At 38.5% G+C, this 14,399-nt stretch overlaps 1 protein-coding gene across 2 annotated transcripts in view; it reads right to left on the bottom strand.

Annotated features, from left to right (window-relative positions):
- The window catches only part of ncoa7b (nuclear receptor coactivator 7b), a 21,452-nt gene that overhangs the window by 2,904 nt on the left and 4,149 nt on the right, over positions 1-14,399 (bottom strand). The window contains exons 3-15 of one of the 2 annotated variants that reach the window (XM_014007551.1): positions 12,071-12,207; positions 9,236-9,297; positions 8,830-8,937; positions 8,648-8,743; positions 8,327-8,452; positions 6,892-7,076; positions 6,311-6,465; positions 4,503-5,057; positions 3,421-3,592; positions 3,120-3,267; positions 2,171-2,296; positions 1,846-1,998; positions 533-628 (exon numbers count right to left, since the gene is read on the bottom strand). In XM_014007551.1, coding sequence (XP_013863005.1) covers positions 533-628; positions 1,846-1,998; positions 2,171-2,296; positions 3,120-3,267; positions 3,421-3,592; positions 4,503-5,057; positions 6,311-6,465; positions 6,892-7,076; positions 8,327-8,452; positions 8,648-8,743; positions 8,830-8,937; positions 9,236-9,297; positions 12,071-12,207 — 2,119 coding nt within the window. The remainder of the gene's footprint in view (positions 1-532; positions 629-1,845; positions 1,999-2,170; positions 2,297-3,119; positions 3,268-3,420; positions 3,593-4,502; positions 5,058-6,310; positions 6,466-6,891; positions 7,077-8,326; positions 8,453-8,647; positions 8,744-8,829; positions 8,938-9,235; positions 9,298-12,070; positions 12,208-14,399) is intronic. The other variant, XM_014007552.1, reaches the window with a different exon arrangement.

Genomic DNA, 14,399 nt, shown 5'->3' with positions numbered 1-14,399 from the left:
GCTGAAGACAATCGTTTGTACCACTTTGTAATTTAAGGGGCAAATAAATCTGGATATCATCTGCAAAGCAATGAAAGGAAATATTAAATTTTTGGAAAATCTGACCAAGAGGCAGTAAATACAAGATAAACAAAATGGGCCCTAAAATTGACCCTTGGGGGACACCATACTTTAAAGGTTTAGCCCCAGAACATGATTGGTCCAGATGAACAGAAAAGGTTCTGTTGTCTTAGTAAGATTTGAACCACTCGAATACTGAGCCTCGCAGGCCAACACAATGTTTTAATCTATGTAAGAGAATCTGATGATCTACAGTGTGAAATGCAGAGCTCAAATCTAGAATTAATAAAACTGCAATGTTGCCTGAATCAACTGTTAAGAGGAGATCATTATACACTCGGAGCAAGGCAGATTCAGTGCTATGAGCAACTTTAAACCCAGACTGGAACTTCTCAGTTATATTATAGTCTTTTAAAAACATTTCAAGCTGAATAAAAACTATACTGATACTAAAAAATAACTGATCAGAAACCTTTATTTCAGGGCAGAAGCTGTAGAGGAAACTCTCTCCAGTGCCATAGAAGTGTTCGCTGACTCTGAAGGGATGCGTTGAAAATGCTCCAAATATCTGTAACAAAAAGAAATTGATCCTTTTAATCCAGCTGATAAAACAGCTTCTAATATTGAAACTATTAATGAAGTTTTCACATTAGGGCATGTCTCCACGTCAGAAACAAGGGTAATTTTCTGGGACCATTCTTTACCCCTATTCATTTACAAGTATACGATATAAATACAGATTACCCAGTTAGAAATTTAGCGCAGAAACCTGTACTTGTAACATTTAGAGCAGGGATGTCCAAAGTGTGGCCCGGGGGCAAAGTGTGGCCCCTTAACTGATTTTGTGTGGCCCCTGACTTCAGTTCAAGAATTATACTAATCTGATTACAAATTTGTCCCCCCGGCACAGGTGTTTGATGTAGATGGAGACTTTCTATTTATTATTAGGGCAAATTTATCACAAAGAAAAATCTTATAATAAAAAATATTGGCAACAAAACCAATTATTTGTCTTTAAATAACTAGACTCATAGCTTTTCCACATCTATCCAGTGACTTCTACTCAAAAGCTGATTTTGCTGCACTCCAATCTGCTTTTCATTAAATTATTAAATTCGTCTGAATACAGCAAGCATTTTCAACAAGRGTGACCTAAATCCTGATTTTATTGATTAGAAATGACTAAATTGGGTTATTTTTTCCCCAACTGAAACCTAGAAAATTGCAAAATTTCTTTAAATAAGGGAAACCTGGAAAACAATTTATGCATCCATTGCATCCATTTCCAGCAATAAATCTGACTACTTTATTTGTTTAATAAAAGTATTCAATGCTTGGTTTATTGTTGAGCAGGTAAAGGAAAAATATATTTGGCCCTCAAGTCCTTCTGACTTTATGATTTTGGCCCATGTGACAAAATGTTTGGACACCCCTGATTTAGGGAGACACATGCTTTTAAATCGTTCTTTTTCCACATTTAAATCATTCAGTTGGGGTCTATATAAACTGCAATAATTTGGTCTAAATTCCTCCTTATTGTAACTCCACAAGCCCCATCTTTCACCACTTTTCTGAGGTGTTTCTCACGTCAACTCATTTTGAGGCTGTCTCTTTAGATCCAAACGAGGCGCTTCACACGACAAGTGTTTCTGGCCGTCCAAAATGACGTAATCACTGATCCGCTGTCTCATGTCTTGTGGAAGTATAAACCAGACTTTAGCCTGATAGGAACCATTTTTTACACTTGCCACCACAAGAGGGAGCCGAAGTCACACTGTTATCTACCTGGTCATCCATGTCTTTGATGATGAGCAGCACAGGACTGTCMACGTCTGCTAGGTTCCTGTACAAAGTCTTCAGACTGGTACCGTGTTTCTCAGTGCTGTAGGCCAGTCTCCATGGATATCCCTGCACACGGGCTGGAAGGCGACAGACAAGCTAAAAAAATAAAAAATGGAACAGACCAAGAAAAGGATCAAAATAGGTAGCCAGAATAATATGCAGAAAACCTTTCTCAGTTCTCAATTAAATGTTAAAGATATAAAGCTGTATCTAAAATTCAATCGGTCACAAAATATCCGTCAAGGCGACGAAAGTGGACTGAGTTTACCTTCTCGATGTGCGTGTCTTGTAGGAGATCACTGCTATCAACGAGCAAAGGCAGCGCATCCACAGCTGGGTCTCTGTCACAGCTGCCAAAACTCTGCCGGCGTTTAGCCTCGTCAATGGTGATGATCTGAAACAGGAGGCTGGGCGTTAATGAGAAGGGCGCAAAAACCCAAGCGTAGGGATGGGTACCGAATTCGATACTTTTTGATGTAAAGACCGAATTCTGTCGGTACTACCAAGTATCTATTCACGTAACATCAAATGGTACCATGTTTCGGTACCTAAACGCATCATTGTGACCAGTTTGGCGTAAGAGTGTTGAGTTTTCCATGCTTGTCCTGAATGCAGCATCACGCAAGAGCGTGATGACGTCAGCAGCAGCAGCCGCTGGTAAACAGAGGCAGAGCTCGGTCTGAACGTAGCTTGAGAGCCTCGCAGCTCCTGGAGTAAGCACGACGTTCGCTTGCTCAAAGTAAATAAAGTACCACCACTTTCTTTATTTCATCCGCCATTAAACAGAGACCAGCAGAGGAAAACAACAGAGGCGTTTCCCGACAGTCCGAACGCGTCTGACCTGAAAGAGCACAAGCAGCCAGCTTCAAGCGTTGGGCACGTTTTGGATGCTCAAAACGTAGCTTGAATACCTTTTATTTATTTTAACTCCATCCTCTTTTGTTTATTTGATTTATATTAAACTTATTTGCCTTCCATGAACGTCCATCACACAGTTTTTATAGCGGATAAATGACATCAATAGAAATACATGGAGCTGGATTTTTATTTGTGCAATAAGACAAAACAGTCTTGTTGTTTTCAATGGTTTTCACAACACATACAAAGTCCGTTAAGTACCGGTACMGATTCCCAGGTATTGGATATTGGGACCAAATTGATTCAAACGTCAAAAGGTACCCATCCCTACCCAAGCGGTAGTGTAAGGATTTCCTCACCTCCCAGCTGCACGAGGTGGGGTCGGCGAAGAAATTATCGATCATGTCCAGGTCATCTTTCTCCACCACGACGAAACCCTGCTCACAAGCTTCCTTCCCGTAAACATCCGGAGACCACTGAACGAAAAAGGAATACAGATCGTGCACCCTGGAAAAGACGTTTCACTTTAAAATCAAAATAACTAAATTATGTCATTTCAACTTTTATATTGCTTTTTATTTGCAATATTAAGATGAAAGCTTGGTCACTTCTATCACAATGTGTGTTTTTTCCTCTGAGGGCTGTGTCATTATCCCATACCTTTCTAGTGGCACAGCAAACCAATACTCCGACTGGGTTTCTGGACTCCCGAAGGAGCGTGCGGGACTGGATGTCATGCCAACGGCAAACGACTTCCTCATCGGCTTTCCGACTTTGAAGCAGAGGAACATGGGAGGGTTTTTACTCTTCTCCTCTGACGACAAAAGCATGTCTGCCAAATAATAAAAATAAACTTTATTAAATCACATTTTTAATCTAGCTACTTCAGTACTTTTATAAACATTTCAAAAGTTTCAAAKTTACACTTTGTTTCAAAGGTGATTCAGTGACTGTTGTCCTTTTGTTTTACTTCAGCATAATTTGTGCCATTTTAGCATTAAGATTTTAAAACATTCAGCTTATTTAAGATGTGGATGCTAAGACAGCTATAACATTTGGTTTAAGCTAAAACACGGGGGTCTCATTAAATTCGAAGTGCAATATACATGAATAAATACAGTACTTTTCTACTGAAATAGATTTCAGTTCATTCAAAAACCTCTCTCTCAGCATTACATGTACATAGCAATTAGGACTGCAACGATTAATCGACGACTAATCGATTATTAAAATAATCGATGACTAATTTAATAATCGATTAATCGTTTTCTCTTTTTTTTTTACTTTGTTTTTCTCTCTAAACTGCTTTGACACCTTCCACTGCCACATCTGCCTTTCTGTCCTTGACACACATGCACAGTAGTGGTAACTGGGGTAGGCCGTGGACGTCACAASACATTATACAGACAGGCTCTGGTATCATGGCTACCTGACAACGGAGCTCAAAGTGTGGGATCATTTTAAGAAAATGAAAGAGAAACCTGTGTAATATCTGCAAGGCAGAACMTGCCTTCCACAGCAATTATTTTTAGTTAGCATATAGCTAAAATCTAACAATGGTTATATAATAGCAGCTGCATTCTGGCGCAATAAGCTCTATGTTTTATATTCAATTAACGTATGATCCGATTAGTCGACTAATCGAAAAAATAATCGGTGATTAATCAATTATAAAAATAATCGTTTGTGGCAGCCCTAATAGCAATCCATTCTTTTGTATTTTAAATGTGTAGAATTAAGACCTTCTATTGGGATCTGCATCCTCTTCAGCAGCCAAGACTTCATCTCTGACTCGTAGTTTTTCCTCAGTCTCTCCTCGTCCCCCTCTGCTGATCTGTCTGGACTTTGCCTCTCCAGAACAGGTATCCCACAGATGTCAGACTTCTCCTGAAGACTCAGCTTCCTGATTATTTTATCATCTGCAGCGTTTAGCAGCTCCTCTGCTCTTTCATCTTTGGTTTCACATGTTTGCTGGCTTGCAGGTTTAACGTGCACGTCAGCCTGTATTTCAGTCTCTACGGAGGATTGTGTCAAGTCTCCATCCTCGATAGAGCTGTTCCGAGCAACACCTTCATCCTCTTCGTCATCCAGCCTCCTTTTAAGCAGACTGAGCACTGAATTGTCTTTTTCCTGGCTTGGGCAGCTCGCAGCTACAAGGTCATTTTGGTCCCTGCTGATAGTGCTGAGTGATGTGGAGGACATCTCTGCCTCCTCGGTGCTCTCGTTGACGGTAGGCTCCAGTTCGGTAAATCCTTCATCTGAAGGAGACTTCTCGGTCTGCTCACCCTCTGTACTCACTGCCAACATGAATATTTTGTTTAAGGATGACACATTTTATGATAAGGTCAACATTTGTGTAGATAATGAAAAGGACATGCAAAGCAGAGTTCAACAATTTATACCAAATGTTACCTACCCGAAACAAAATGTTTGAAATTTGATAAACTACAAAAGCATGTACAGTACTAAAATGTGTCCTACAGAAATATCAACATGGTTACACACAGAGGTACATAACATATGAGTCATCTGATTCAGCAGATGCAAACATTGCAGACTKAGTCACTAAGTTAGGACATGCATTGTATCATCAATAACACGATAAATATCTTCAGATAACTTTTTTAGACATCTCCAGTGTTTCCCCTAGAGTATTGGCCTTGGGAGGGTGGGCTTTTAAACACAGAACAATGACGGACACAGAAACATTACTAGAATTTATTAAAACACAATGCAGCTTTTTTAAAAAAAATAAAAATTACAGAACATGAAAAATTCTGTAATTTAATTTGCGTTAGGTGAATCTGATATAGCCTATCTTATATCTAAAACAAATCTTTATTAATGATGTCATTTAAGATATCATGAACTGGAGTCTCCATACAACTTAATGGTAAATCTGACATCATTTATACTACTCGGAACGTCATTACAGATATCTCAAATGGGTATTTTGCCTAGTCAAAATATAATTAAAGATATCTTAAATAACTAATATGTCTAATCATAACACAGTTTCTGATATCTGGAACGTAAGTGTGGTGCAACTTTTATGATTTTATGTTAAAATGGCCTGCCACAGCGGTGAGCTTCTGCATGTTGCTGAAAATGAGCAGAACCTGATTGTTAAATCAGCAAAATGGACTTAAGAACAAGTGAACCTCCAAATCTTCTTCTCATATCTGCAGTTAACAAGAATTTATCTTTTTTTATGTTTTATTTCTCCCCCGACTCGGTGGTGAAAAAAAACTACAGTGGTTAATGCTTCGCTATGCTCGACGTACAGCAGRAGGGAGGGAGAAATTATGAGGATTTATCTCCTGYGACACAATATTTAAGTTATAAATGAGAAAATATTGAAACAACTATTTAAATGCCCAAATATGCAGTGGTAATTGTTGAACCCTGATGCAAATGTTTGATCCCTTAATAAATAGTTACACCAGCGTAAAAAAWTTTTTTTACAGTTTCTCATTGAGAACTAGAAGAACAATAAGGTACCTGTTCTGTTTAAATACATGACAAACATCCTTATTTGAAGACGTCTTACGTGTTTCAGAGAGGGTTGATTCAATGTCGTCCAAAACTATYGGTCGTTTTGGTACTAGTGCTTCATACCGACTGAAGGGGTTCAGTTCTCGCTCTGAAGGCAGCTGCTCCCAGTCTCCAGGCCTGTAGACAGGACACAGATCCTGGGGTAGGTCTCTGTGAGGTCATCGGGAATCACATACACCGGAAACAGGATGGGCAGGGAGGGGCAAAAACACAGAAAAACAAACAAACAAAACAAACAAAGAAAGAAACAAAAAACAAACAGAAAAACAGAACATGTGCAACAGAATTTAACATGACACCCAAATGAATAAATGTGATGTAAAACAACCAAAATGTCAAATCAAACAAACTATTCAGACTATAATGAAAAAGCTCCAGATGAACACAGTGTAGGTGAGATTCAGTGAGCACAGATGAACGWAAGGAAATGCTTTGAAGTGTGAGATGCTCAAGTGAAACGGAACTCCAAACGCTTCAGGAAAAGCAAAGTCTAATCTTAAATGAGGAAGAAGGAAGGAGAAGTAAGGGTGGGAGCCTGGAAGAAGGGTTAGGAGGAGACAGATGGCGAGATCTTACGATGGCAGAGCGTCTTTGAGTTTCATACGCGACACGTCGTCGTACAGCGCCACGGAGACCAGCTCCTCCATGGGGCAGATGAGACCGTACTCTTCACAACCGTTCTCAATGACCAGGGGGTCCGACTTGTGGGGGTCGAACATGATGTTGTTGGGCGTCACGATTAACACGCCTCCAACCACTCCCTGAAACCAAAGTTTAGCATGAGACAGTGTTTCAAGACTTTCACCAACAGGAGAGCAAAAAAAGGAGTCTCTGAATGTGGAAATGTGTTTGAAACACCAAAAACTGACATAACTGTCAATTCAAGTTAGTCTTACCCCACTGCAGGAAAATAAAAAAGTGGTGTAATAACTGCTGWAATAACTACTAAAAACAGCAACACAGCTCTGGTCCTGGCTTCTCTCCAGAGGCTTTCTGTCCATTTACGGATTCATTTAAAAATTTTACTGTTCGCTTTTAAAGTTTTTCGAGGTCTGACACCATCATACTTATGTGGTCTTTATAAAGAGTACCCGTACACTGAATGTTCCAAGATCCAAACTAAAACAAAGAGACGGTCACGCTTTTTTATGGAGCTAAAAAAAATTAAAAATTGAAACTAAAAGACAAATTTTGGAACTGACAAAAAACAAAACTGAAAACAAAAAATTGAAAATGAAAAAACTAAACTGATGAAAAATGTTCAAAATGACTATGAAAATATGACATGCTGTTGTGTCATAATTATAACTATGTATGGCAGCCCGTATTGTCATATAACTTAAAAATATGGCAGGTTGTATCATTAAACTAACCATGTATGGCAGGCTGTTGTGTCATAAAATTTAAAAAATATGATGGGTTGTTGTATCATATAATTAACCAAGTACTACATGCCATTGTATCAAATAATAAAACATATGAAAGCAGTTATATAACTAAACTGTGGTAGGCCATTGCATCATATAATAAAAATAATATCCTATATATTTTCTTCAGTTTCAAATGTTTTGTCAGTTTCAAATTATTTGTTTCCAGTTTCAGTTTTTGTCTTTCAGTTTAAAAAAATACATTTTTAACAAACATTATGGCCCCAATGTAACCCCAAACTTACGCAGCTGCTGCTCCAAATCTGTGGATTAGTTTACATCCTCATTTACAGAACGCTGAGGAGACTTAAATTAATGATTGGAAACCATCTTCTTTCTTTTCTTATTTTGCCCAACTTACTACATCTGCCTCAGTTTCTTCTATAGCACATTAAATGATGAAAAGAAGAAAAAACTTGCAGCATTAGTCACAAATATTCTTAAAAAAATCATTGGGACAAAGTCAAGTTGATACCAGTTTAAAGATAAAATCCAGATGCAGGACACTGAATAAACTGATAATCCAAGAACAAGACATTCCATGTTCATCTATGTTATCAGTCAGTTTCATCAGTTATTCTTACCATGCCATCAGTGAAGTATTTGCAGCTCATCTTAATGAATTTAACCGTAGCTGGGCTCTCGTCCTCCGAGTTTGGGGAGAGCACCCGGCGGATGGACTTTGCTGACCGGCAGCTTTGTGTGCAATCCTGAAACACAACAAACCAATTAGAAATATTCACATTATGGCTTTTTTAGCTTAATTTGTACTGAGAGTTTCAGTGCCCAGACTGATTTGTTAATAATAGGAAGAAAAAGAACAAAAACACAGGGTGTATGTTAAGAATGTCACAATAATAACACTTCATTTGTTTATATTTCACATCCTTTTTGGATAAACTTACATTTTTCTCAGAAATGCCATTAGTGAACGAGGGTTCAGAGGAAGTAGGAGACTTGAGGTCAGTTTCTGATTGGCTCACATCAGGGACAAACAGCTTCTGTAATAACGATGGACGGCAAACAATCAGTGAATCTATACCGTGGAGAGCAGAGCAGCATAATGGGATCGATTCAGTGCCCTCACCTGACCAGGGTAGACGCTGCGAGAGAAGAGCTTGTTCAGCTGGACCAGCTTGTTTGGGGTGATGTTGAATTTAAGTGCAATGCTGTTAAGGGAATCATCTGGTCCCACCTGCAACAAGAGATCAGCTTCTCTGTGAAAACTGTAGCTAGCAGCGTGTTAAACACATAATAAACACAGCCTTCTAAAAAAAGAACGACAGAAGCATGCAAGACCTTGGGAAGTAGGGGTGGGGAGGGTGCTGCAGCGCACCTTGATGGAAGTCCATAAGATGCTAGTGTTCATTTTACTGCATATAATAAATATAACCTCTTCATAAGGGCGTTTAGGGTCATTACACATTCTCGCAGCTTGAAGCCATTCCCACAGCAGTGCATTATTTAAAAGGTGCAAGTGTAGTGCTGCTCACAATGAACTCCACTGTGCCTGGTGGCTTCTTCTTCTCCATCTTGTTTCTTTTACAGCCATCACCTGAAGGTGCAAGAGAGGAAAAAAGACAACTAAAAACATTTCTGAACACTTATTTTATAGCTCAGTTAAGAGAGTTTCCTAAAAATCCACAGAGTAGTTCACGAGTTGTTTTACCAACATGACAAACAAAACCTTTCATCGGGGGGGTGTTTGACCTGAACAGAAACATCTCTTGATCTCACCTGAGTTACTTTTTCAGTACCAGTTATTTACCCCTCATCATTATCCAGCTTTAAAATGCTGATATCCTGAAGCAGTTGTTGTACGTAAACAAAGACAACTTCTTGTACAAGAGTTGCACAGTCAGCAATTCCGTTTTGCCGGACAGAAAAGCCATTAGCACCTCTCTCCCTCACGCTCAGATGATGACTAAGCATTATACTCTCACACTCCAGCTCCATCTGCCCGTTAATGTCTTCAGCATCGAAGACCGGGACGCTGGCCCTGCTCTRAACACTGTACTACATTTACTGAGTACTGAGCTGTGGCTGATACCATGCTGTGTATACCACAGCTGATCACATTATTGCAGCCTGAAGCTCATTATTTCAGAGTTTACACAGCTGGCTGAGCCATAGAGGGTCTATTATTACTGAGGATATGCTACGATTGAAGAGGTTATTTGTTGAAAATAATCTCCACGATTCAGTTGAGCTCATAAAGACTAGACTGTACTTTAATAAACCTCGCATGTTTTTTTTCTAAAAATCAATTTATTAAGTAAATACAGAGCATTTGTACACATATGCAAAATGATTTATACCAGTCTGTTGCAACAAATTGTATATATTCTAAATGTACACAATAAAACAAAAATATAATTATGCAATCCAAGACAGTAAATAACTGCTTGGGTTCAAAATAATTTATTTTATAAAGAGTGATTTATAATTTCCCCCATTTTTATGGCTAATATTAAAAGGCAAAAAGGCTTGAATTGCAGAACTGGTCGGAGTTTTATATTTTTCTGGTTGCAAATCTAGGTGCTCACAAGCTTTAGAAATAAAAGTCCCTTTTATGTCACTGTTAACTCTAAAACAGAGCAGGATAAGGATTGTGCAACTTCCTGACAAAAACTGCTGAAGTTGTTTCACCACAAACGTCCGTCCTCCTGCTCAGAGGGCCATGAAGTCAATCACAGAAAAGTTTTTAAAACAATAAATGAATATTTCCATTAAGCATTACTGTTACTGAATTCCAAAGTTTTTTTTCCCTTACAATAAAAATCCACACTCGGACTAAAATCTATATGTAATTTTATTTACAGTATCTAGTTCAGTGGTTCCCAAACCTTTTCTGATGGCCCCCCTTTGGTTTATAAAAATAATTTCATGCCCCACCACCACAACCACACACACACGCGCACACACTCACACACATACACTTTCCAACCACATACACAGATATTTTGTTTTTAAACTCATTTCAGTTTATTTCTCACCATAAAATGTTCTTTAACATTTGAACTAATGAAAGACAACTGAAAAAAAATTGATTGCAATAAATTACAACCTCTTAAAAACATCTTAACAGTAATTATTTAAGTGTAACGGTTTTTTTTTTACTTGGTGAAAATATTCAACATTGCTTCAATGAAACTTTAAAAAGTATTTCTGTGCAAAGTGGGTTTTTAAACATGAACAACACCCTGAGAGGAAAAACATAAAAGTTTGTTGATTAAAAATAAATCTCCATCAAATACCTGTCCAGACCAACAGCGTCTGAGCATTCCCCCCTCCACCTCCCCTCAATTCAGTCAAGCTGCGCCCCACCTGCAATGGCACTGCACCCCCCCCAGGGGGTGCGCCCCACACTTTGGGAACCACTGATCTAGTTCAACTGAAATGACTGCAACAGTCAGAATGTTACAAAAACGATTGAGATCAAACCAAGTTAAACTGAGTTGACTGCATCAAAAAAAACTGTTCTGCATGTAAATATGTAAATAGAGCCAATTGGGAATCTCAAATTACTATATGTACAACTGAGGGTCTGTGTACTTTTTGGTCATTTAATTTTCATTTTAAAAACACATATTGAAAAACAAAACARAACAAATTATTAATCTATTTTCATTTTATCCTCCAAAAACAGGAAAATGGTCCATTGTTTGTTAGGTTTTTTTTCCAACAGAAGTTTAACGCTGTCATTATCAAACTATTTAAGGTGGAACTAATTAAATAACTTTTTAATAAGGTGGCTGCCTGTAAATAAATAAATAAATAAACACTAGCCAACTACTTTTGCATTTCTTTAACTATCTGAAGACTGTGAGGTTTTTTTTTAGTCAATACAGATAGTATAGCCAATTGCTTAAAAAACTATCTAGCTCCAACTTAAATGGTCTGATAATAGCATGAATAAACATGTTTTACCTTATAAATAACTAACCAGGCAGTCGCAATAAAAAACGCTAGCAAACTATTTTACATTTCTTTACCAGTTATCAGATGATAGTTTGTATATCACTGATGATTCAGTTTCCTGAAGCTTCTGCTGCTTTCAGAACATTAAATCTTTTTCCAACTGGTCCATGTTGAGGAACCTGAAGCAGCAGGTTCCAMTGGGCAGCATCGAGTTGCCTTGTCATCAGCGTTGACGTTTTGCTTTGACAAAAATAAAAAGACGGACCGATTTTCCATTTTCAGAGTATAAAATGAAAACAGAATGATCCTCTGTTTTTTAATTTGTTTTTAAAATGAAAAATATCAAATGACCGAAAGGTACAGGAACCACTGAGCAACGTGAATCAGAGATCTTTCTCGTGGTTTACCTGAACCTCCAGGTGGCTTTGCTCTCTGAAGGTCAGTCTTCTTGTTGGGGTCGGGGTCACAGGAGATGATGGCAGGACTCCTCTCATTTGGACTTTTTTCTGACTGGCTCGACCTGAGCTGCTTGTGCCTTTTCAGCCTGTACATAAATCAATGAAAATATTTTAAAAACAATCATCTCGTGTTGCAACTTTTTAAAGGCCAGCTCTTTAAAATCTTAAATTAGCACTTTAGAAGTGAGATTTTGTGGGAAATCCTTGAACAAGTGACCTATTGTTTACAAATTGTGTATTTTTTTATCTGCCATAATCTATAGAAAAACTACGGAGCCCGCGAGGGGACATGGGGAGACTTTTTTTTCATTTTGCGTTTGCACACAATAGCATTGCGTTACCTTGCAATACTTTTGCGTTACCTCGCAAAATTGTTTTGCGTTCCCACGGAAAATATTGTTTTGTATATGAACTAGAGCTGGGCGGTATGACCCAAATTTTATATCACGGTATTTTCAACAATTACACCGGTTTTACGGTATTTGACGGTATTTTTTTTCCCTYACAGGTCAGTTGATAATAAAATGTACAAACTTTGCTTATTAACTTTTTTCTTTTATCACCGTTTCCCTCCTCTTGTACATCTTTTCTTCTTTGCCTGGTTGTAGACAGTAATCATGCATTTTGGTCCGATAGTCAAGGGTTGAGAAAAAAATCATTACCTGGTCTATCGTTACGTGTTAATAAAACACGTTAATAAAATAAGGATGACTCACCTTGCACACTAGTCAACTCCGCTACACTATAAAGCTACTTTCCCCTGGGCTTTKCACAATAGAAGCACGCTAGAGTCTCCATGCAATAACATCTCCATTATAACGTAGCGCGTTAAATCTAACTGTGCACGTCACTAAAGAGTGGTTTACTATTCAGCGATGGTGAAAACGGGATTTTTTTTTAAACGTTAGACCATATAAGTGGCTGAAACAAACCACCCGCCGCCAGTGGTTCCAATAATAATGTTAGCATGCTAATGCGCTTAGCGGTGCTGCAACGAAATGTGTCCCCAGAGAAACAGCTCACTGGCGGCTGCGACGAAAAGTTCCGCACGTGTTCAGACTATACCGGTATTCAGAAAAGTCATATCATAACAAAAATAAAAACCGGTTTTCGGTACAAAACGTTATACCGCCCAGCACTAACATGAAATGAATTAAATGAGACTTTTATTTTGAAATATCCGGTTACCAAAACAGGATGGGTCGCCACAAGTTAGTGAAATTGACATTGATGTTGCGTGGCTGACATACTTCCATGCGTAGCTGTGTGATATATTCATCCYGAAGCTGAATTAAAGCAGTAGGCWAACTCGCTAATGGTGAACATGTGAATTTGTTAATAAACCGGCAGGCACAACAGTGATAAACTACTTTTGCAAGGGAACGCAAAAGGTATTGCGAGGTAACGCAATATTATTGCGTGGGAACGCAAAAGAAAAAAAATCTCCCATGTCCCCTCATGGGCTCCGTAAAAAACAAACCATGTCTTCTATGGTAAAACTTTTGCTTTGCTGAGTCAGCTGAGTCATCCGCTCAGGTTGCCATTTCTCCCTGTTTAATCATTGATAGGTGAGCATGACAGAAGCTACATTAAAAGCAGAACACTGCAGTGCACTTCACTCATATCTAAGGTTAGTGGTGCACCTCATGTTATGAACGCTTACTGAGAGGATATGAATATGTTGACAAGGATTATTTATAAAATGTACAGCGTGTGAGTAAAGTTGGCCTGCACAGCCTCAGGCTAAGGAAGAAGAAAAGAACAGTGCACAAAGCACATCTGAAGTATTCAAGTGCTTTAATGGAAARGAGAGATTGGGTCGATAAGTCTGCAGACAGATGGAGTTCAGGCCTCTCCTGTAGCCTTAGGYGCTGCATGGAACTGGAGGTGAGTTGAAGAATCTGCAGATGCTTTCAGCAGTACCATCTGCTTCACTAAGTGACATTTCTTAGACTTTTCATTGCAACATCTGCTATTTAGCTCGCTTCTGGTAGCAGCCTGTAAACAGTATCCATTTACAGATAGTGGATGTTTGTAGAAAACAAAAGGAAACACAGAGTTTATTAGCATTTAGAATCAGATACAGGAATGTTTGAATTTTCTGTTACAGAAAGTTAAGTCACCATTCATTGAAATTAGTTTGTGATTTTTCTCCTATAGAGTCTGAGCAGGCTTCGTGACAGCAGCCTGGATATAAAACATGAAAATGGACCACTAGTCTGGAATATAAAGCCAATGAAACGGTGTGTTTTTGTGTGATACCTACACAGCCTATAAG

The sequence above is a fragment of the Austrofundulus limnaeus genome, unplaced genomic scaffold (genome assembly GCF_001266775.1).
Source record: "Austrofundulus limnaeus strain Quisiro unplaced genomic scaffold, Austrofundulus_limnaeus-1.0 Scaffold42, whole genome shotgun sequence".
Classification (NCBI taxonomy): domain Eukaryota; kingdom Metazoa; phylum Chordata; class Actinopteri; order Cyprinodontiformes; family Rivulidae; genus Austrofundulus; species Austrofundulus limnaeus.
The sequence above is the reverse complement of the archived record's forward strand: the minus strand, read 5'-3'. Positions and strand labels throughout refer to the sequence as shown.